The 23,205-nt window shown below is 44.9% G+C and overlaps 2 protein-coding genes across 4 annotated transcripts in view; one reads left to right on the top strand and one right to left on the bottom strand.

Annotated features, from left to right (window-relative positions):
- Nucleotides 1-12,170, top strand: part of phldb3 (pleckstrin homology-like domain, family B, member 3) — a 51,648-nt gene extending 39,478 nt beyond the window's left edge. For both annotated transcript variants that reach the window (XM_063199260.1, XM_063199261.1), the window contains exons 8-15: nt 855-956; nt 1,575-1,659; nt 5,069-5,249; nt 7,775-7,862; nt 8,539-8,769; nt 10,438-10,645; nt 11,306-11,391; nt 11,610-12,170. In XM_063199260.1, the coding sequence (XP_063055330.1) occupies nt 855-956; nt 1,575-1,659; nt 5,069-5,249; nt 7,775-7,862; nt 8,539-8,769; nt 10,438-10,645; nt 11,306-11,391; nt 11,610-11,744 (1,116 nt within the window). In that variant the 3' untranslated portion in view covers nt 11,745-12,170. The remainder of the gene's footprint in view (nt 1-854; nt 957-1,574; nt 1,660-5,068; nt 5,250-7,774; nt 7,863-8,538; nt 8,770-10,437; nt 10,646-11,305; nt 11,392-11,609) is intronic.
- A 733-nt stretch (nt 12,171-12,903) lies between these two features.
- On the bottom strand, nt 12,904-20,026 carry LOC134449369 (zinc-binding protein A33-like). Of its 2 annotated transcripts, none has more exons than XM_063199263.1 (6): nt 19,987-20,026; nt 17,152-17,247; nt 16,340-16,570; nt 15,844-15,866; nt 15,596-15,714; nt 12,904-14,361 (listed from the first exon to the last, which is right to left on the bottom strand). In XM_063199263.1, exons 2-6 carry the CDS (start codon nt 17,236-17,238, stop codon nt 13,823-13,825), a joined length of 999 nt encoding a protein of 332 aa, XP_063055333.1. In that variant the 5' UTR covers nt 17,239-17,247; nt 19,987-20,026; the 3' UTR covers nt 12,904-13,822. The 2 variants fall into 2 exon arrangements, with proteins under 2 accessions (XP_063055333.1, XP_063055332.1); XM_063199262.1 differs by lacking the exon at nt 19,987-20,026 and adding an exon at nt 17,516-17,973.
- Between the last annotated feature and the right edge of the window lie 3,179 nt (nt 20,027-23,205).

Here is a 23,205-nt window from a genome sequence, read left to right on the forward strand (position 1 = left end):
GCGTGCGTGAGCGAGCTAGAGAGTTGAGAGTGTGATGCTGAGTTGTGTTTGTGTAAGGAGTGTTTAGGAGTGTGTCACAAAGCAGTGGGCTAGGAGTGTTTATACTGTACGTGTGTGGCTGTGTGTGTGACTGGTGTTTAGAAGTGTGTGTATGAGTGTGCGGTTGTGCGTGCGTGAAAGACTGGTGCTTAGGTATGTGTTTTTCAGGGCTGTGTGTGTGACTTCTTTTTGGGCCTCTGTGTGTCAGATCAGTGTTTGGGAGTGTTGTTTAGGGGTGTGTGTGAAGAGTGTTTAGATATATTTTCTTTCCATTTCAGCTGGAATGCTATGCTAGCAGGTTTCTTTCTTCCTCCATCGCTCCTATCCTCTCTTCTCCTCTTCCCTCTGTTCAGCGCTACTCAGGCCTGCACATGGACAGCATCTGCCATTTACATTAGCCTGTTTACAATGGAGTCCAGCTGATCGGTATCAGGGTACAGAACCGTTTGCCACAAAAGGGCCTCAAACAATACTGGGTTATTTTTACAGAAAAGTTGAGCTAGATTTATGGTCTTATAATGTGTGTTGTCAGGCATATGTACAACATAAGCATGGATCCAAAAAAAGTTTTGAAGGAAGCCTGGAGACATTTTTGTATATGCCATGTATGTCGTATTTGTGTCATTCTTATCCTCTTACGATTCAACTTTTTGCCATGAGGGTAGAGGATCAATTATGGGTTTTTTTTCTGGCGTGTGCAACCACTAAAATATAATTGGCCCTAAACATATTCTCATTCCTGCACTACTCTTGCCTAATCACACTGTCCTCACCTGCTCCCTCTGTTATTTGTCTCTCTCTCTCTCTTTCTCCAGAGTTTGAAAGAAAAGAAGCCTCTCTCTGATTGGGCCAATATCACAAGCTCCACCCCCTGCATGATGTCACTGTCCCCACTGACCATTCACAAAGCAGCACAGGTGAGTATAAGCTCCGCCTTTAAGTGGCTGGGGGCTGTTGCGAGTGGCAAGTGTAGGCTCATCGACAGTCACATGCTGCATCTCTCCCAGTGGCATACTCACACAGACTACTGCTGTGACAAGGCTGTGTAGTGCTGTCGCGGCTCAAAGGGCACTTTGGTGTAGGCGTGTGTGATTACCAATCACCTAGTGCCGTTAGTGTTGTAGCACGTCATTACCAGTAACTGTCAGTGTTACATTGCGTCATTGTCAACAACTTTGGGCTTTTGGTGTTTTCGGCTTTCTTCACTATCAATAACCTAGTGCTATTGACGGTGTCACCCAGGTAAGCAGCGAGATATTACGGTCTTGGACTATAATCATGAACTTTGTGCTGTCAGAGTTACATTGCATCATTATCGGCAACTTTGGGTTTTTGTTGCTTTCAGTCTTGCTTCACTAGTGATAATCTAGTGCTATTGACATGGTGTCAACCAGGTGAGCAGCAAAGTATTGTCTTCTGTAAGTTTGTGCAGTTGGTGTGATCAGCATTAGTGTAACTTTACTCCGTTGGTGTTGGTGTTGGTATGGTGTGCATTATTATCAGTAATGTTATGCTGTTTTTGATATGTTGTTCAGGAGAGCTGCAAAGAGACAGCCAGTCTTCCGCGGCGGCGTACCACCCATCGGACCAAACTCTCCGACCGACCCCTCTCGGTACAGGGTGAGTAAGCTGCCTCCAGGATAAAGCCATAACCTCACTAACGGATCATGCCTGAGTAGTTCAAGTTATAAGTTGTTGTTTTTTTACAGAGAGACAGAAACAGATGTACACATAATGTACTGTATGTGTGAGTATGTGCATGAGAGAGAGACAGAGGCACAGATAGAATGGATTCAATGGAAATAGTGATAGAGACGTGGCTTGTGGGAATACATGAACATGAAATGAAAATATAGCCATTGGCCATTACATTTCGTATGGGAGCATCAAACAGTGTTGCGGACCTATATTTTGCTTTCAGTTATCCTTTGTTTGGTCCAGCACCTGTGCTACTGATGTGCGCGCGTTCTCTGACTTGAATACTTGAACATGACCACAATCTTGTTGGTTGTTCACTTGTTGATTTCATGGTGGAGTTATGGTGCCATGGACTGCAAATCTATTCATGGGTCAGTGACGTTTTAGTGGGGTGGTGCAACAATAGCTAACGCTACTATTGCATTAATTGCCATGTATTATTTATTGAATTTTTTTTGGGGGGGGGGGTGTTGTCAGTGGATTATCTAAGAAGCATATTCATTGCAGTACATCAATTGCAAATTACTAATTAATTTATGAGCATTCCATGTCGTTGTACCACCTGACATCTGTGCACAAAAAACACCATTCACCCTCACACAGAACAGCAGGATTAGTTATGAAGAACTATAAGACTATTCTTCCTTCATAGTCATGAAGGAAAACTGTCACGGAAGGCAAGAGTCTTCACAGGTTTTTTGGAGGTTGAAAGAGCTGACCCTCGTCTTGTAGCCTCAAGTAGCTTGTTCCAGCAATGAGGGACAGACACAGTGGTGTGTAGAGACAGACAATAAATGAGTTGGAGGTCAACGGAGAGTGTGACATCAGCTACTGTGTAAGTGTGAGTCCTAGCTCTAACTAAGACTAGCTCTCTCACCTCTCACACCCCCTGGAGATTTTCCTAAGAGAGAAAGTGGCACCATGGGGTGTACTGGCGCCCACACACACACACACACACACACACACACACACACACACACACACACACACACACACACACACACACACACACACACACACACACACACACACACACACACACACACACAGAAATAGAGAGAGCGAGAGAGAGACTCATCACAGGATATGAGCCACATTTGGCCTGGGAAATATCACAGTTTGGATCTAGAGAATGATCGAGCATGACTAAAAGCTCTAGCACGACTCCTCCAGTGCACTTATCTGTTTATCAAGTCTTTGTTTGGTGTGTGCTCACACAGCCAGGGTCTGTTTGGCTGGTGAAACGCACAGTGGGTATAGTGTGTTTAAGGTGTGTCGTGTTGTTGGAGAGATTGAAGTCTGTTAAGGCTTGGGGAGCAGGACGTACCGGACAAGCCTGTGTGGCGACTCCATGTGCCAGTAGTCTCCGGTGCGACCAGGGAAGCCGGCAGGGAAGGGCAAAGGGGACATTTGCCCCAGGCCAGGGGGTGGGGAGTGATGAGGGCAAGGTAAGGCAAGGCAAAATGTATGTATATTTCTATGTATTTATATTTATATATTTCATACACCAGCCAGCTCAATGTGCTTTACAATCAAAAGGTTGAAAAAACACAATGAACAAGACTAGGCAAAAATAAAGTAAATCAAGAAGATGACAGGTCTAAAATGTTAGTAGGGAGATAGAAGGATAACAACAATATAAACAAATGAGTAACAAAAGAGTAGATAAAGTTATATTTCAAGCTTAATATATTTACAGCTAAAACCATTCAATAATAGTATTTAAAAATATATACGTATAGGAAGAAGGATTGGGTTTTCATTACATTGTAATGTGTTGGATGGGGGGAGGCGATATGATATTGTCCTGGGCCCGACCAAAGCTGTCAGCGGGCCTGTGCGCGACCGTAGAGCAGAGCAGAGCAGAGTATCGCTGAGCCGAGCCGAGCAGTGTGGCAATTTCCTAGATCATGTGCTTTGTTCCGTCTTGTCCCTTTCCCTTGTTTTCTTTCCCATGATGCCTCACTACAGCACAGTCACCTGCCTCGCCAGTGAGTCATGAAGCGACTTGCTTGGAAAATAGACAAACGTGGGAAAGAATAGGAGCTGTAGAGAGGAGGGCGCGTGTGTGTGTGTGTGTGTGTGTGTGTGTGTGTGTGTGTGTGTGTGTGTGTGTGTGTGTGTGTGTGTGTGTGTGTGCGTGTGCGTGCGTGCGTGTGTGTGTGTGTGTGTGAGGGGTGTGAGCACGAGGGGTGGGGGGGTGTTGCGATATAGGAGATGGGTGTGTGGTCGTGGGTAGGTGGAGGGAGAGCTGGTACCAGATAAAAATGCTATGTTAATTCAACACTAACACAGTACTCTGGATCCGGAATCATAGAGACTCTCGTTAAATGTTAATTTAGATGTTAAATCGACTCTCTGAGTGTTGAGTTTAACTGTGTAGAATAGTGGGTTAAGGGATTCATGAGAAGAAACGAAAGCAAAGTGGGTGGATTAGGTGGTGGACAGGGGGAAAGGGGAAGTGATTAATGTGTAGAATGTATATAAAGAGTCAGCACACTAGCATGTGAGTGCGGATGTATTTAGACATGGTCAGTGCCTGTGAGAATGAGCTATGGTGTGTGGACAGGGGTGGGGGAGGGAAGCCGTGGCCTAGTGGTTAGGGAGTTGGTCTTTCAATCTGGGGACTATAGGATTGAATCCCACCTGACCTCTCCCTGCGTCTCCATCCACGGCTGAAGTGCCCTTGAGCAAGGCACAGCAACCCCACATTGCTCCAGGGAGTGTAACCAAAACCCTGAAAAATAATACCTGTAAGTCATGTTGGATAAAAGCATCAGCATCAATGTAATAATGTAATGTAATGTATATGGGAATTTCAGCCACTTTGGTCCTGGCCATCCTAATGGGATCATGGTTTGTTGACAAGTTGCACAAAAACTGCATGCAATAAAGAAAGTTTGGAGAAATATAACATACCTCTTGTAGACAATTCTGCTGGTAATGTGCAGGTCCACTGAAGAAGGAAATTACTTACTGTTGTTTTAAACCCCTTAAGATGTGACCGTTGTTGCTGGTTTGTTGTTGACAGAATGCAACCAATAATGTGGGGATTTTTTATATAATTTTTGTTTTACTCCTGGATAAAATAAAACCACAGGCCTTCTTACAATACAACCTGAAAAAGAAAAGAGTCTGCAACAGTTGGAACAGAATGGAACAGACAATGTGTTGATGTGTCTCTAAGGAGGTTGTTTTTATTAGTGTACTACTAGTAGTGTTTCTCCAGCAAACAGTGAAGTATTCCTCTGGAGGAACTGTGTGCAATAACTACAAATAAGACCAATCCAAGACCAATGAAATGAGCGCCACCTCTTCCTCTTGCCCTCAGGTATTGGGAGGATGCATACGGACGGCCTGTCCCCCGAGATGATGATGCCCCCGCGCCCCCTCTCCTCCTCCTCCCATCGCCATAGCAACGGGCATGCCAACGGCCACCGCAACAATGCCTACAGTAACGGCAACGGCTTCCTGACGCCGTGCAACAGCGCCAATAGCTCACGTGCCGCCAGGTAGGTAGAGAGAGAGAGAGAGCGAGACAGAGAGAGCGAGAGAGAGAGGGCTAGTGGGTGTTGAATGAGGCACAAAAAGATGATGTACCTGTTGTGCCATTAGCCTGTTAGCCAGGTTAGCACACAGAGAGTGGGTTGGTGGGCGCTTCTTCTGGCTAACTTCAAGACACTGTGGCATGCTGATTGACACCTTGCGTGACAGGCGCCAGAACTGTGGTGTGAATGGGCGATATGAAGCATTCACTGTAATGCACTTCATCGAATGTGGCACATGCCACATGCTATTCTGTATTAAAAATATGATGCAGTAAATGCATCAAGAGATTTGGAGGACTCCACCGAGTTTGTCCAATTGGGTCTTTGTGCTTAGTGTGGCTGAACGAAAGCCCATGTAACACATGGCAGCTTGCAGAGCTCAGGACGTTAGTAAACCTCCCTCCTGACACCCATACAGCTACTGTCTGAGTAACCAGCCAGCCTGCCTGGATTTCAGCTCACTGGTAGCATGTCTGCCTGGCATGCTGATGGTTGCGGGCTTGAAACTTGGTCTGGATTGTGCAGTAGGACCTCAGTTACACTTTGATTCAAATATGTGCCTTGAGTTATTGTATACCCAGACAGAGAGAGAGAGGAAGGGAGCTCTCGACTTGCGGCCTGTCAGGCTAGTTCAGGAGTGAGAGAAGCCATCGCTACCCCAGCACCAGGAGATGACATAAGAGGAGGTCTGCAGACGATATTAGAGAGAGCTGCACAATCAGATACCATGGAGGAGTTCTTCTGCAGATGTTATCGAGGTCTGCATAAGCGCTCCAGCCAGCACACGTGGCCGTGACCGCGTGTTTATGGGCTCAGGATCGCTCCCAATTATAGACGGCCTGCTAGTCACTGCTGAAGAATGCTGAAGGAAATAGGGTCGTCCAGTAGCTGCCAACACTTAGAGAGTCAATTTAATACCTTCTAGAGTGTATTTGGTCCCAGAGTACTTTCTGTGTTGAATCAACACTGACTATTTTTACTGTGTGAAGGAAATGGGGCCAAATGTAGCTGCCAATGCTCCTGTTTTCTCCAGGTTCCTCAAATATTTTACACTCATCTCCTGGTCACTATTCTCTCGTAATCCATTTCTGACCCAACGCTGAATTCCTATACTGAATTGCCGTCTTTTGAAATAAACATTTGCACCTCTGCTGGCACAAAAAAAATCATCCGGATTTTGCTCCTCAAGTATCGGCAGGGGCATGTATGGTCAACTATTTTAGGCCAACAGGTGCTGGTTCTGGAATTCAGAGAGAATATTAAATTGACGTATTTGTTCTGCTTTAGGTAATGGGAAGATATTTCAGAAGTCTTTCAAAAGAACTCTTTTAGAACTCTTTTTGTCTCATTCTACTTCCTGTTTGGACACTTACTCAGGTCACGTTGAAGTGGGCAGGCAAAAAAAGATGCTTTCCTACTATACTACTTCTTACCATTGATCGGTCAGCTTGTGTAGTGTGACATTTATTCTGTCTTCTCAAAGACCGTCAGAAAGGCTTAAATACCGCAACAGCTGCAATACAGCTGCAATGATTGGCCGAAACCATCAATCCATCAGTCAATGTTGACTTTTTTGTTTTTTACCATTGAGTGCCCTTGAAAACTACAAGCTGTACAAGCATGCAATCTATCCACAGTCATTACACCAAGCACACTGAACTGACTTGGGCTTGATTTGCCTGTCTGGCTTATCTTGCGGTTGACGTGCCACTCTGGAAAATGTCATCAGCCCATGTCGCTCAGATTAGCATGGCTGAATGGAGAGCTGTGAGGCTGGGATGAAGGAGCTGTCTGTGACCCCTCTCGGGCGCTGGACTCTGGTGTTTGATTGGTCCACTGGACTCTTGTGTTTGATTGGTCCATTGGACTCTTGTGTTTGATTGGTCACTTCACTCTGGTGTTTCAGTGGTCACTGGACTCGTGTTTGATTGGTCACCAGATTCTGGTGTTTGATTGGTCAGTGCACTCTTTATTGTCCAGGATGTACAGTCATTGGCCTCTGCACTCTGTGTTTTTTCCTCTCCGTTGGCCTCATGACTGTCAGGCAATGTTAAGCACAGAGGACTCTCTGGCCTGGGTTTAGTAGTTGCTTGTGTGCAGATTTCCAAATTGAAACTGAAATTCAATTTAAAAAATAAGATGTGTTATGTGACGTCTGATTGAGTGTATGTGACCGAGCAGATTTAAAGAGGGTGTGTGTGTGTGTGTGTGTGTGTGTGTGTGTGTGTGTGTGTGTGTGTGTGTGTGTGTGTGTGTGTGTGTGTGTGTGTGTGTGTGTGTGTGTGTGTGTGTGTGTGTGTGTGTTGGCGTGCGTGCGTGCGTATGTGTGTGTAGGCGTGCGTGCGTATGTGTGCGCACTGCGCGCATTTATCCATGCGCATTTGTATGTGCTCGTGTGTGTGTGCATGAGTGAGGGGTTCTTCTGGAATTACTGTAGATACTGTACGTGTATATTGCTGCTATTGAATGCTGTGTGTATTGTTGTGCAGCCCCAGCCTAGGTATGCTGGACCTTGTGGAGATCGAGAGAAAACTACGAGAGGCCAAAGCAGAGAGGGAACGCTTACTAAAGGAGAGGGTAAGCTTATTTTCTACTTCACTTGTCTTTCTTCTTTGTTTCCTTTATCTTTTTACCTCCCCTTTCTCATTCATTCATTCCCATTCTCTCTCTCTCTCTCTCTCTCTCTCTCTCTCTCTCTCTCTCTCTCTCTCTCTCTCTCTCTCTCTCTCTCTCTCTCTCTCTCTCTCTCTCTCTCCAGCCTCTACATTTTTCTCATGTCTGTTCATGCTAAGCCATCTGCTCTAAAGTGCATTGTCTGTGTGCCAGTATGGCCTTTGTGCCCCTGTGTACTTTGGGCAGAAGAATGGCACACCATGTTTACGAAGTCAACATGGAAATAAGCAAATAGGGCGAGTCATTAAACAAACACAAACTAAGAATTGTTGAAAATGACATTGATTGACATTGATGTGCAGACTATTACTACAATAGGCTCCAAATAATATACCTCTAAAAAGTTATTAAGCAGTTGGACTATCGTTTCAATGATACTTAAAGAGTTTTTTTATTGTGCGTGTGTGTGCGTGTCCGTGTGCGTGCGTGTGCGTGTGTGTCCGCGTGTGTGTCTGTGCGTGTGCGTGTGCGTGTGTGTGTGTGTGTGTGTGTGTGTGTGTGTGTGTGTGTGCGCGCGCATGCGCGCGCGCGCGTGTGTGTGTGTCTGTGCGTGTGCGTGTGCGTGTGTGTGTGTGTGTAGGAGGAGTGGCGGAGGCAGGTGGTGGGGGAGAGGGAGAGGCACCAGAGGGATCAGGAGTCCCCGCCAAGCACAGAGGGGGAGCAGGGCAGGAGCCAACTCTCAGCCCTCTCCAAGATGGAGGTCATGCCACTCAGCAAGATGGAGGTCACGCCACAGCTCAAGGCCGAGGTCACGACAGAGGCGCACCCAGAGGACTCGCCACTCAGCAACACTGCTCCCAGCACGCCGGAGGTACTGCACAGCACACTCCTCCTTCACTGCCTCTGTCTGTATCTCTCTCTCTCTCTCTCTTTCTCTGTCTGTCTGTCTCTTTCTTGCTCTCTCTCTCTCTTTTTGTTTCGCTTTCTGTGTGCAAAACCGTTCCCAGCAAAACCAGACATACACACTCCATCGGTCAGTCTCTCTCTCTCTCTCTCTCTCTCTCTCTCTCTCTCTCTCTTTCTCTCTCTCTCTCTCTCGCACTCTCTCGCTCTCTCTCTCACACACACACACACTTTCTCTTGCTCTCTCTGCAAAACTCTTCCCAGCACTCCACAGGTACATGCATCTTTAATGTCTGTCTTTCAGGCTTTTTTGCACGCTCATGCACACCCTCTCTTTGTCTCTCTATGTGCACCCCTGTTCCCAACTCTCCTCTCTCCCTTTTTCAATCTGCTTCGTAGCCTCTTACTGCAGAGGGGGTGGGCGGCAGGTTTATTCACTATTTGCTGAAAATACTCAACTACTGTACATCGTCACAACACTGCTATGACATTACCGAGAGCCTTAAGTAAAAGATTAAGACATAGCTATTACAATTCTGGTGACAGTCAGGTTATAACGTCGGCTCTGTGCAAAGGGGTTAAGTTTAAGGGTCTAATCTACCCCACCCCCACCCCACATAGTGTACTTTTCTGCTTGTCCTTCACCTGCATGTCCTAATTGGCTTCCCATGTTTAGCTGGTGTTCCCTACTGACCACTGGGGTCACTCTCTGCTGCATGGGCCCTCTTCCCCTCCTGTTAAAGCCATCAGCCTGGTGGACCCAGCCTTGGCACAACTGGGAGAAAGAAGGGGTTTAAGAGTAGAGAGAGAGAGAGAGAGAGAGAGAGAGAGAGAGAGAGAGAGAGAGAGGAGAGAGAGAGAGACAGAGAGAGAGAGAGAGAGAGAGAGAGAGAGAGAGAGAGAGACGGAGAAAGAGAGAGAATGGAGAGAGGGTTATAGAGCAAAAGTGCCTGATGTAAAACATTGGGCCTGTTAATGTTAGCTGTGGTGTTGGCAGTAACTCATGGGGCCATTCGAAGGCCTTTTCATGAGTCCCCGACTGTCATGTACTGCACACGCAGTCAAAGCCAAATTGCCAGCCACAAATTCCGCCAGTGTATCAGTCTTTTCAACATAATGTTGTCAGAAAAATGGCGGAACCAGTCACAGACTTGCATCATCTGTCATTTTTGAAAGATAGTTACGAATCTTGAGTGACAGACGATGATTGTGTATCTGTGGAGTTGGGCAGCTATGTATAAGTAAGAGTCTGAGTGGAGAGGAGAGGAGAGCAGAGGAGAGGAGAGGACTGGAGAGGAGAGGAGGGGAGAGCAGAGGAGAGGAGAGGAGAGGACTGGAGAGGAGAGGAGGGGAGGGCAGAGGAGAGGAGAGGAGAGAAGAGTAGAGGAGTGGAGAGAAGAACAGAGTGGTAAAAAAAGTTTATCTGCACGTACAGTAAATATTTATGACAGTAGAGACAGACATTATGCCAATTAGGAAATCATGACTCAACCAGCAGTTTCCGTGCGTGTGTGCGTGCATGTCTATGGCCAAATGTAGTCAAAAACAAAAACAAACGAAAGATAAAAACATAAAATAAAAGAATGAAAACATGAAAATAAACCATGAAAACATTCATTCTCCTTTTTCCCCGTAGAAGAGCGCCCCTCTCTCCTTCATGCCGAACTTTGACCTCCGTGCCCATGTGGAGTCTCTGGGCCACAACGTGACCAACTGCCTGGGCGTACGTCTGTTACCACGGCGATGCGGCGGCTTTCTGACCAAGCGAGGGGGCCGTGTGAAGACCTGGAGAAGACGCTGGTTCCTCTTCGACCTGGACCATCGGAGATTAGCCTACTACACAGGTAAGAGAGAGAGAGAGAGAGAGAGAGAGAGAGAGAGAGAGAGAGAGAGAGAGAGAGGAGAGAGAGAGAGAGGAGAGAGGAGAGAGAGAGAGAGAGAGAGAGAGAGAGAGAGAGAGAGGAGGAGAGAGAGAGAGAGAGAGAGAGAGAGAGAGAGAGAGAGAGAGAGAGAGAGGAGGAGAGAGAGAGAGAGAGAGAGAGAGAGAGAGTGGTGTGTGTGTGTGTGTGTGTGGTGTGTGTGTGTGTGTGTGTGTGTGTGTGTGTGTGTGTGTGTGTGTGTGTGTGTGTGTGTGTGTGTGTGTGTGTGTGTGTGTGTGTGTGTGTGTGTGTGTGTGTGTGTGTGTGTGCACGGGTAGATTGGGACGAGGTGGTGCAAAAGCACTTACCCCTTTGCCCTACTAGACAAAAAATGCTTTTTTTGAAATGTATTTTTTCGGAAGGTTTTCTGTCACCATGTACTGTGGTCCATTTTGACACTATCATCTAAAAATTCTTGAAAATCAATCACGTGTCAATAATGTTATATAATGTTGTAATGTATAATGCTCCGATATAATGTTTTATAATCTAGGCAGCCGTAAGTTCCACTTGATCTCTAGGTATGATTGTGATCTCTATTTCTCTTTGCCTCTCACCCTGTCTTTCTCTTTCTCGCTCTCTCAGACCAAGACGAGAAGAAGCTGAAGGGGGTGATCTATTTCCAGGCCATAGAGGAAGTGTATTATGACCACCTACGCACCGCCACCACAGTGAGTTCCTTCCTCATTAGCCAGTTGCTAACTTCTCACTACACTATGCTATGCATTGCAAGTATACAAGCTGCGTCCTTATGTGCCAACCCACTCCTTACTACATTGGCTATGTACGGTACTAGTAATCGACTGGGTACTGTAGGTCTTTCTTCACTTCATGTTCAAAGCTCAACAATCACAACACCTGTATCTCTCTCTCTCTCTTTCCCCTTTAGTCCCCGAGGCCGAGCCTGACGTTCTGCGTGAAGACGTACGAGCGCCTCTTCTACCTGGTGGCCCCCAGCCCAGAGGCCATGAGGATATGGATGGACGTCATTGTGACCGCAACAGACGAACACACCAGATACTGACACAGACTGGACATCACTTTAACTTCAGCTTTCTCTCTCAGCTGTCGACTGTGTTCAACGATGACGCTTGCTACAAGAAGGGTGGGGTTGGGGGGGCAACGTCAACGTTGACATGTCGTTGATGCCACCTCGTTGCTATGGAGGCCGATTTTTAACAACAGCAGACAGTACTGGATGAACTGTACATCAAGGTCAACAGGTGGACTCGACATCATATTAACAGCAGTGGACACACGTTCTAAGCAGGCCTGGTTCCAGCAATACATGACTCAGGGAGGTGAAAGAGGTGTAGATAGGAGGGGCGCCTTTTTTTAACACACTCACACGTGCACTGTAGAGCCAGAGTGATCATTGAGTCTCAGTCAAAGGGGCGGCTGGGGATGTCAGCTGAGGCCTAGTCATTGTCATCATAGTATCTGCAACAGATGAGCGTAGCAGTTCAGGAATGCCCACTGCCAATGAGGGAGGAGACGATCCCTGCTGAGCAGAGAATGTCCACCACTGCCTCACCGCTATGCGGTTAGCCAAGAAGCTGTGTCATCAGACCAATGGTCTCCATCCACCCCAACCCCCTCTCTCTTTCGGCGGAAGATAGGAGGCAGTGTCAGACAGGGGCTTTGACTCGTCAGTCCATGCACTTGTCAACACATTGCCATAGAGGTCTATGCAAGTCCTGTTTGGGACTCAAAAGAACTTTGTCTGCCTGCTCTCCATTTTGTATCATGGAGGGAAGGGAAGGACACAGTGCCATCCTTCCACTGCACCCCAACTCAAATCCAGCCACCCCCATCCCCATCTCAACCCCACTCAGTGGAAAGTCTCGTCTGCATTCCACAGGGTCCTTCCATGGGACAACACGGTCGTCCGACCATCACAGAGACCCTGGGGACATGGTGCTCCGTTTTGGGCCTACAGAGAGGAGTGAGAAGGCATAATGTAAGGCACAGTGGAATGTCCACTAAGGAGGAGCTGGTTGGTTTACGGGAACATGGTGTATGGGCTGCAGCTTTGATGGAGATCCTTGGGAGGGACAATGACATGGCGTGAGTGAGGGGGGTTGTGTGTGTGTGACCATATTGCACTTGGTGCCAAAATGTAGGACGGAAATACACATTCAGCTTCCAGACACGCTTGCTGAGTGGAGCTGTCTCTGTCTCTGTCTGTCTGTGGTGCAGGCTGCTTGTCAACAGGCTTCTGCATGACAAGGACAATGGTTGCGTTGGATTGGACAATGGGCAGCGCTTGCACTCCCTCTTGTGGTACTGCAGAGTATAACCTGTTTTGCCTGAAAGGGCACATATTCAAGTAAAAACACTACAGCGCATCTCCACTGTCGGGAGATGATGGAGTAAAAATCTATTGGGTTTATATAAGACCTCTACAATGTGACTTTTATTATTATTGAGATTATTATTATATTATTATTATTGGTGTTTTAAGTGTAATAAAAACGTGTACAAACATTGGTTTTCAACTGTTTACTCTTCTGTTGCAAATTCAAAGAACCACAGAAACATAGTAGAACTACAAAAGTCTCCGGTTAGCAGAATTTTCTTGATATTTCACAAAGGTCTGAAAAATTGCAAGGTTAATTAAATGCTGTGCCCACAGATTAATGTAATACTGTTCACATATTAGTTATCTCAATATACTGTACAGGTTATAATGATTTCAAACACTGCACACAATCACAAACATAAACTAAATATCCTATCAATTGACATTGGCAATGAGAAGACATTATATGTTCATAATTTTGGAAACATACCATACTTTTACGTTGTGTAACTTTTGTTACAGCCAACAATTTATCTTACAAAAGGTACAAGAAGTGCAGAAAGTGCACACTACTGGAAATGTACAGTCAGTGTGTTCATATGTGTATGTATGTGCAACCACACACAAGTACACAGGGCCGCTGACAGCTTTTGCTGGGCCCGGGACAAAGTCATCTGAAAGGGCCCCCTACCCAATACATACAATGTAATGAGGAGCCAATTCTGGGCCCTCTAACTCCCTGGGCCAGGGACAACATACCCCTTTGTCCCCCCCTGTCGGCTGGCCTGCAAGTACACACACTACTGCTCATGCTGAACGCGCACTCGGCCAGAGCAGATGCGCAGCGGAGCCGAGTCCTTGGACGGGCCGAGCAGGGGGAACATCTTCTCGGTGAAGGTGTCCTTGAAGGTGTAGATGACGGTGTCCTCTGTGGGGTCGCTGAAGCTCACCTCCCCTTTGTCGTAGTCCAGCCGTATCCTGATGCGCTGCGGCCTCCTGCCGTACTCCAGCCGCGTCTCCGGCCAGGTGCCGGCCCGGAACTCGCGCTTCCTCAGGATGATGGTGTAGAAGCCTTCCTTGGGGCTGACACTGAAGTCGCCCTTCCTGGGCGCGGACTGGCGGGCCACCCCGATGCGGCAGTTGGGCTTGTTGCCCACCTCCACCTCCCAGCTGTGGACGCCGCCGCTGAAGCCCTGCGCGCCCAGCACGAACACGTAGAGGTCGAAGCGCTCCGCGTTGTCCGGGAGGTTCTTGCCCCGGAAGCTGTACTGGACGCTGGTCAGCTCGTCACACAGGCTGAGCTGAGGGTGGGCCGTCAGGGGATCCAGGGTCAACGGAGCTGTGGGCCAGAGTTTAGTTTACAATGTAGCATGAATCGAGCTGTGGATACAATGCCTGTAGAATAAAAAATGACTTCAATGTTTGGGCGGAGGGAAAAAAAGAAAAGAAAAAACACCAGTAGGCTACAGTTCACACACTAGATAATTGTCAGGGGACAGGGTCAATGGAACTGGGAGGCTTGTCTTGGTTATTCTCAGCCAGTTCTCACAATCGACTCCTACCGTCTCTGTCGTTTAAATCTATGTCTTGTGATGAGACATGAGCACTGACTGACCTGTTAAAGTGATTGATTAAGAAGAAAATGTTACATAGTGTTTCTCTGCGCAATAATTCAGACATGAGTGTTCCTTAATTATTGTGCAGTTTGTGTTGGATTTAAGACTAAATGCACTTCTTCACTTCTAAATCTGGTGTGGAAATGAGAAGGTAGGCCTACTATTTATCCCTGGAAAGAGGGCCTCAGATGCCGTAGGTCACAATGTTATGAATGTTATGACAATCTTATACTGTCACTGTAAACACACTTAGCTGTTCCAAATCCAAAGGGAACTCACAGAACCAAGTGGCTTATTGTATATCTCTATAGCTACTCTTCACGATAGGGGAATAGACAACGTTTATTTTTGTTTGGCATTTCTGTGTTTTGTGTTGGTCACAAATAATTCATCCCAAGAATACACACACTTGTGAGAGGGTAAAAACATCCTAAAGTTAGGCTGTCGTCTTAGACTTAGCGGTGGTGTCAGACTTAAGTGGATTGCACCCTGTACTGTTTTTATTTTGAAATGGCATCCACAGTACTAATCCTATACTAAGAGGCTGGTTCAGGAGTAAACCAGGTTAAGTTAAGGTAAAACATCTAATACAGGGTTTCCCAAACTGTGGTGCGTGCACCCCTGGGGGTGCGCGGCCTGCCATAAGGGGGTGCACGAGCTAAATAGAGCAATGGTGGATATGTGAGTTTTTATTGGAAAAGAGGTTTCCCCAAAACAACTGTGCATAATGTGCTGTGAATGCACAGTGAATCATACTTGCGTGGCCATCAGCACATCAAAATATTCGCTTAGGGTGTCGCGAACCACACTGAAATGTACAAGGGGGTGCGCAGGGGAAAAAAGTTTGGGAACCGCTGATCTAATAGAAGAGCCTGGAGTCCTCATTTTCTTAAGAACCTCTTTACCCCTGAACCAACTTCTTAGTATAGGCCCCAGTACTGCAGTTTGCATACTCACTGTGCTGAATGGTCCCAAGCATTTTCTCCCACACACTGTATTTCAAGGCTGTCAAATGCTTAGAGACGTCGATCAAAGGCACCGGGACAGAGTCAGGCTCTTGTAGTTGACATTGCACCCTATAAGCAACAATAGTTGAAAAGATTATCTATCATCCTGATACATGTAAATATTATTAACTGCATAACACTAGCTGCAATTCAGTTCAATCAGGTACCAGTCAGGTGTCAGTCAGGTAGCCTACCCACCTTTTTCTGATATCCTTGAATTTCTGGAGAGAATAATGGAACACAAAACAAACTCTGTTAAAACTATATGGCAGTTCTTATGGGGAATAGCTGATGGAAGTCTCGGTCAGAACTCAATTTTAAAAAAAGTTAAATGAAAGGTTCACTCTGTACAATGGTGGCCAAAGTAGATAGCCTATTACAAGCAACTATTCTGTTCATTCAAGCTGTGCTTCCAATTGCCAAATTTGATCTTTTCGTGAATATTTACAAAGTAATAAACTAATATGTATTCGTATGACCAATACAGTATTTAAAAAAAAAAATGTCTGGACAATCAAAATGGCAGAGCATGGAGAACATCCCACTTTTCATGTATGAAAAGTGCCATTTGACATAGAATACAAAGGTCATGATAGGTATTCATGAAGAGGGTAACATTTGTGAATGGACAGCATGAATTCTGGAAAAAAAACTACCAAAAAAATTATATGGTGCACTAGTCACAAGTCATCACCTGTAGGAATTCCATATCTGGAATGTCCATCTCGCGTTCAATGCTGTCTGTCATTGCGGAAAGAGATGCTAGCTTGTCGTTAATCATCTCAACACTGTCCTCAAGCATCTGGCTCTTGTGTTGTTCCTCCTCCCTCAGGCTGGCCACGCGAGCAGTCTCTTCCTCATCCAGGACAGTGCGAAGTTTCTTCAACTCTGACCGGATGTCTTTCTCGGTTTGATCAGCTTGTTTCTATACAATGTGCAAAACATAGATACACTTTAAATGTCTTGTTTTTTTCATTTTATTAAAAATGTGGATATGTTAGAGCTGAATGAGCACATCCTAATGCAAGATGGGGGTCCTAGCTTTTAAATGCAACATATTTCATGTTTTATGTGCTACAGAGGTTGATTATATATATATATATATATATATATATATATATATATATATATATATATATATATATATATGCCTTGGGCAAAAATGGGTTTACTTCAACTCCCCAAGTGTTGAATTAACACTGCTAAATGGGTGGTCAGCCCAGTGAAAACCTCATCCGCATGGTTTATGCACACCTTCATATAGGCTATTCCAATTTACATTGGGTGTTGAGTCTGCTGTGACTCTCGGCCCTACTTTACGTCACCTTCTCCTTGCTGGACAAAGCAAGCAGAGCAAGAGGCAGAGAGCATGTAAGTATTTTGAATTCAACAACTAGTAATGAAAGTAGCCTAAAGTAATGTCTACATGTACAAAGGTAAAAATGAAGAGGCGCTGCAGCCAGTAGGCAAAAATGTAGCCACTAGTCCTCACTGTGAGTGCCACACCTTTATGAATGCAGAAGTTCCATCACAACCTCGCCTCAGTTTATCCAAACTGTCTATCTTCTCTTTAAGTGGCTTCAGGTCGGTCATGAGCTCGTCCTAGAAGAGATTGTAGCAAGCATATAACATCATATTCATCTAGACATCAATGTCATGTGTCATTCATGTAATTTGTAGGAATAGGCTCTAGGCCTATAGGCCTATAGCCTAGGCCTACAGACCACCTTTTAAAATAATATGCAGTGAATGAATAAATGAATAGGTGGCATAAAATGATTAAGAAACCATTTGGCATGTCTGGCCATTTTGAATAATTCATAGTGTTGTTAACTGGGTTGCGTGACTGTATACTGTATATGCCTGTTACCTTGCGCTCCTGGACGGCTGCGGCAAACCGACAAATGTCGTGATTTTGATGTTGACCAGAGCCAATACAGTCAACGCAAACTGGTTTGTCATCCTGCTTACAGTAAAGTTTGAGGTTTTCACCGTGAAGAGAACACAGGGAGTTTGCAGTAACTCCAGCCTGTTGTTTGCTCTTTACAATTAGTGAGCAAACATGTTTCAGCGCCAGGTTCAAAGGAGGAACGTCTTTGGAGGATCTTCGCCTACAGAGAGGACATTCGCGCCTGGTCGTTTTAACCCATACTTCTTGAAGACAGTCTTTGCAGAAGCTGTGACTACACGATAATAAAACCGGATTCTGGAAGATTCCACAGCAAACCGAGCAAGTTATTTCGTATTCCAGCATAGATGGTTCAATATTTGAAGCCATGATGAATGGATGCACAGCTTTCGCTTTCCAGTAAAGTGAAAGTGAATCCATTGTCGGATAGCAGATAGCCTACGGAGCGTTTTAAGGGCCAAGAAGGACCTGTGTGAAGTTGGCACCCCATATGTTGAAAATCTGATTAAAAGCATTTTGGTTCGATTGTGCATCGTTTGTGCACGATTGTGCAGGCAAAATGAGCGTTTGTGCACAAACCCTCTTTAAGATATTTACATTTTCAGAGGTTGGTGACCTTAGGTCACTCAGCACCCCATTAACCTCCAAATGACTCAAAAATGGTTGGAATTGTTACTCTTACTCTTACTCTTGTTTGTGCTTTGTTTGTGCACGTTTCTGCAGGCAAAACTAATGTTTGTGCACAAACCATTTTTATGTTATTTAACTTTTATTTTTTTGAAAGTAGGTCACTCAGCACCCCATGTTCAGAATTCGGACGTCAGGATGTCTGTCTAGCACCAGTGACGTTATGAGGACATGCACAGCATGTTGTTATTGTGTCTTGTGATTAGCTCTAGACCCTTGTCCACGAGCTCATTTGCATAGACTTTCGCGCCACAAACTGGTCAGCAGGGTCGGAGCTATGCGATGTAGCGCAGTGCGACTGGAACAGGAGTCCACGCTGGACCAGGGCCGGTTTTTAGCATAGGCCGGCTAGGCGGTCGCCTAGAGCGCCATGTGAAGAAGGGGCGCCGAAATGGCGCTCTCCTATGCGTAATTTTGCGATATGAAGTTTTTTTTATGAAGTCGCAATCAACAAAGAGTGGCGAAAGCGCTCCTCACGGCAAAGCGCCCCTCAGCCAATAGTAATATCTCTTCCAACTGTCTCTGGGAAGTCTGTGAACCAATAAACAGACAGTTCTGAGAAAGGGGGCGGGACGAGTGACAGCGTGCGGTCTATTTTGAATTTGGAGACTCACTCGAGAGACAGAGGGGGCAAGCGCAAACAGTAGTGCTGCTCTGCTGGATGGAGATTATTATGTTCTCATTAAACCACTCATTGCATGATGCAGGAGTTTCAGAGGGTGTTTTGGAACTATGTGATTTAATCAGCAACCGTTTGTGATTATGGAAAGCCTAATAGTTATGAGGTTACTATTTGGAATTAGAGAGAAAAAGAGCTTTGTTTTTGATCATAGAAATCGCTAGTTAGCATGCTAACATTAGCCAAGTATGCCAAGCAATGAAATCCAGTATAAAGTAGCTGTTAGTAGCCTACTCACTACTCACTAACACCCACCTGATATCATAATACTTGCTTAGGTTGACAAGCAATGTAAAGTAAGACTGGTGCAATGTTTAAAACAAGTTTAGCTGCCATATCTCCTTCCATCCACATGAATTACCTGCTTGTTGTAAGCTTAAAAAAAACATTAATTTCCAGACCAGAATGACATAGCCTACATTAATCATGTAACAGAACCATGCACAGCAGACAAGTGAGGCTATTTACTATATTTTGTATATTATGAAATTCAATAGCGTGACAGCTCTTCTCCCTTTCTCTCACCCTGTCCCTCCAAACACATAGATAGCCCCCTTCTCATTCTCCTACTCACAAATGCACCACTATTTCCAGTCCAGAAATGAAATTGGTTTGGAAGACAGCACAAATGTGTAGCTTATTAAAATTGTTATGCTGCCATGCTTTGTGATGCTGTAGATAGTGTAGATCAATGCAGACCTCCTTGGTAGGCGTATTGTCTACACATGCATTTTACATGCAAATGTACTGTATCACTCTCCTGGCATTTCAATTTCACGTTACAATTCAAACACATTGATAACCTCCCTCTCATCTGGGGTTGGGGGCCCCACCACCATCACATCCAACACACCACACAGTGAAGCTACTTTCATGCGACTCAATCTGATGTGTTGGTCGCCTGTCAAAAAGAACCTGTGAGGTATAAGAAGGATTTTTTTTTCTTTCAAAGGTGGGGGGGGGGGGGGTCGGGGGGGGCGCCAGAAATCAAACTCGCCTAGGGCACCAAATAAGCCAGAACCGGCCCTGCGCTGGACTATTTGTTAATGCAGGAGTCAACTCTTACCTTTTCTCTCAGTTTCTTTCCCTCTTTCTTTCACTCCACGGACATGTCAGACTCCGAATGTCCACCTCTCTGTGTTTTGCCGTGCGTCTTTGAGAACGTAAGTTGCTATTACTGTGTTGTTATTATGTTGTGTGTGTGTACTCGCGGTTGTTTGTTATATTGCAACATCGCGACGGCAGCGCGAGTATGTCCGTGTTTCACTGTTCGTCTGTTATATTTGTAGTAGCTCTTATTGTTCCTCTATGCCACGGTTTTATCAGAATGTCGCTGATTTGTTGAGCAATGTGTTACTTGGCAGAGTAGCGTTACACATGTCAGTGTTTCATTCAAGAGCTGCGTGACCTGTTCTCCTCTGTGCGTGTAGTCACGCAGGGAGCGCTTGTCTCATCCCATTTAAAGGAGCCACGCTCCTTTTTCCTTATACAACACACTCGGTGTGTTTTCATTGTTTTTGCACTGTGTAACTTGCTATAGGCATTTACACATGTGTGTAGGTTAAGGATATTTGTTTTAGACATTTATCCATTGTCTTATGGTAAGATATTTGCTCTCAGCATTTATCCTTCTTTTCCTTGTATATTTTGTATATATTGTATTTCATTTATTCAGGAATGTTGTGCATTCGTGTTTATTATGTTCAGGCCTATTATGTATATTCATCTTTATTATGTATATAATAAACTTATGTCTTGTTTGCATTTTCTGTTTTCTATTTTTATAGTAAACCACGGTTCATGGTTTCAAGGGTTCCCTACAACGTGTGTGTGTGTCTCTCTTCAATTGGGATTATCTATTTTTGTTCTGGCCGGACAACCTGTGCAGTTTACTATTTTCCCTGAATCAGCCCTATACAGTCCTTTCACAGTTCCATAATACGCACCATTTTTCACACCCCATTAACATCCAAATGACTTCAAAATGGTTGGAATCGTTTGTGCATCGTTTGTGCACGTTTGTGCAGGCAAAATTAACGTTTGTGCACAAATCGTTTTTATGCTATTTAACTTTTAATTTTTCAAAAGTAGGTCACTCAACACCCCGTCAACCTCCAGACTGATCCTCCATTGAGGCAGTCGGTTCATTATGCAAAATAGGGAGGCGGAGCACTAGGAGGGTCACAGGCATCCTCAAAATAAATGGCAGTGACCCTCTTCACACTTCACACTTCAAAAAAGTGGGACTAACAGATGACCACGAGCACTTGTAGAATCCACAGTCCCCCCCATTTTTTAGTTCTTTAACTTTTAATTTTGTGAAAGTAGGTCACTAAGCACCCCGATTTTCTTGTGTACAATATGTCATGCTTATTGATTATATGGATTTTCTACTTTTTTGTATTATTGCCATGCTTCTTTATGGATGCTATACATAGAAATGATCTGAGCAGGAAAACAAACAGCACTTTATCTGAAGAATATATAAGACAAAATGTCTGGCAACTATGAAGTGTTGAATCATTTATTTGGACAAACGGCACAACAACGTGTGAACATGTGAAACCAACAATAAAACTGGCAGAACTGATCAGACTGTAACGGGCCTGGTATAAACAAGGCAGACTAGAACATGAAACATTTTGTCTGGCAGTGCAAGATTCAAAACTGCAGGCTGTGGGTTGCTCCAAACCATTCAAGCTGCCTCTGTATGTTATGACCAACAAAAGCAGCAATTCAAACGTGTGGAGGACGGATTTGTGATGAACCTCAAATGGGAATATATTCCCTCAAATATTTCCCTCATTCAGGGCTGTTTTATTAGTTTTCTTGTTGAACAAAATCAATCTTTGGTGTAGATGACAACATGCGGTAGGATGACAGACTTGTAACAGGCCATTGTAACATTTTTGGCAAGGTCATCATATTCCTCCCATCTACATGAGGATCGCCGACAGAGGGCCACATAATGCCCAACCATTTTTGAGTCATTTGGAGGTTGACGGGGTGCTGAGTGACCTACTTTCACAAAATTAAAAGTTAAATAACTAAAAAATGGGGGGGGGGGGGGGGGGGGGGGGGGGGGGGGGGACGACGACTGTGGATTCTACAACTTTGAATGTGAATGCTGCATTACTTAACGTGCAGTCCTTGACCAACAAAAGCTTCGTAGTAAACCAGCTGGTCTCGGACAAAAACATAAGCTTTATGTTTCTTACCGAAACATGGCTTAAAGACGACGGGGCGGCTACTTTTATTGAGGCTTGCCCTTCCGATTACAAATTCCTTCACGCCCCGAGACCAAATAAACGAGGCGGAGGCGTAGCCATTCTTTTCTCCAACAAATTTAATTGTACTAAGATGAATCTGGGCTCTTTCTCTTCATTTGAATACATGGCAATGAGGGTCCAAGCAAACCTCAAACTGATTATTATCGTTCTGTACCGTCCACCGAAATTCTCTTCGTCATTTCTATCTGATTTCTCCACCTTCATGTCGGACGTACTTACTAACTATGATAAAGCAATAATTGCTGGCGACTTTAATATCCACGTAAATAAATCAGATGACGCAATAGCCAAGTCTTTCTTAGACACATTAAATGGATTCGGTCTCGTCCAGAATGTTACAGAACAGCCTACCCATCGGAAAGGCAACACACTTGACCTTGTTACTTCACATGCGCTTGATATCAACAATATATCGGTCACGGACGTCGGCCTCTCCGACCACCACTGTGTGTTTTTTGATTTTGACATTTCAACACAAATTAGCACACCCAACAATGTCATTCACAGACGACGCATTAATGCCTCTGCTGAGCTTAAGATTTCAGACCTCATCAAATCAGGTGACCTACTAAATGGTCACTGCACACCTGATGAAATGGTTGATAGCTTCAACAACAACTTAAGAGGAATTCTAGATAACATAGCTCCAATTAGAACGACGACAAGAACCAGAGCTAGGTATTCACCTTGGATGAATGACTCACTTAGAGCCTTAAAAAGAAAATGCAGAGTAACCGATAGAGGTGCTCCGATCACCATTTTTTGGGTCCGATCACCGATACCGATCACCAAAAATCTTTATCTGCCGATTACCGATCATTGCCGATCACAAAAATGATTTCCTATTTTTTTAATAGCCTATTAATTATCCTTATTGAATACCATTTCTGCCCATAAACCAATCAATCTTAATTTTCACATGTCTATTACAGTATTAGGCTATTATTATTATTATTATTATTATTATTATTATTATTATTATTATCTTTCAGACT

The sequence above is a fragment of the Engraulis encrasicolus genome, chromosome 5, assembly GCF_034702125.1.
Source record: "Engraulis encrasicolus isolate BLACKSEA-1 chromosome 5, IST_EnEncr_1.0, whole genome shotgun sequence".
Taxonomy (NCBI): Eukaryota; Metazoa; Chordata; class Actinopteri; order Clupeiformes; family Engraulidae; genus Engraulis; species Engraulis encrasicolus.

What these genes read in the sequence shown, in the direction of transcription:
- LOC134449369 (XM_063199262.1), bottom strand. Translation starts at nt 17,923, where the DNA reads ATGGCTTCAAATATTGAACCATCTATGCTGGAATACGAAATAACTTGC. An exon ending in CAGCCGTCCAGGAGCGCAAG is followed by an intron (nt 17,248 to 17,515) that starts GTAACAGGCATA and finishes AATCTCTTCTAG; the next exon opens with GACGAGCTCATGACCGACCT. An exon ending in GCTTGGGACCATTCAGCACA is followed by an intron (nt 14,362 to 15,595) that starts GTGAGTATGCAA and finishes TCTGGCCCACAG; the next exon opens with CTCCGTTGACCCTGGATCCC.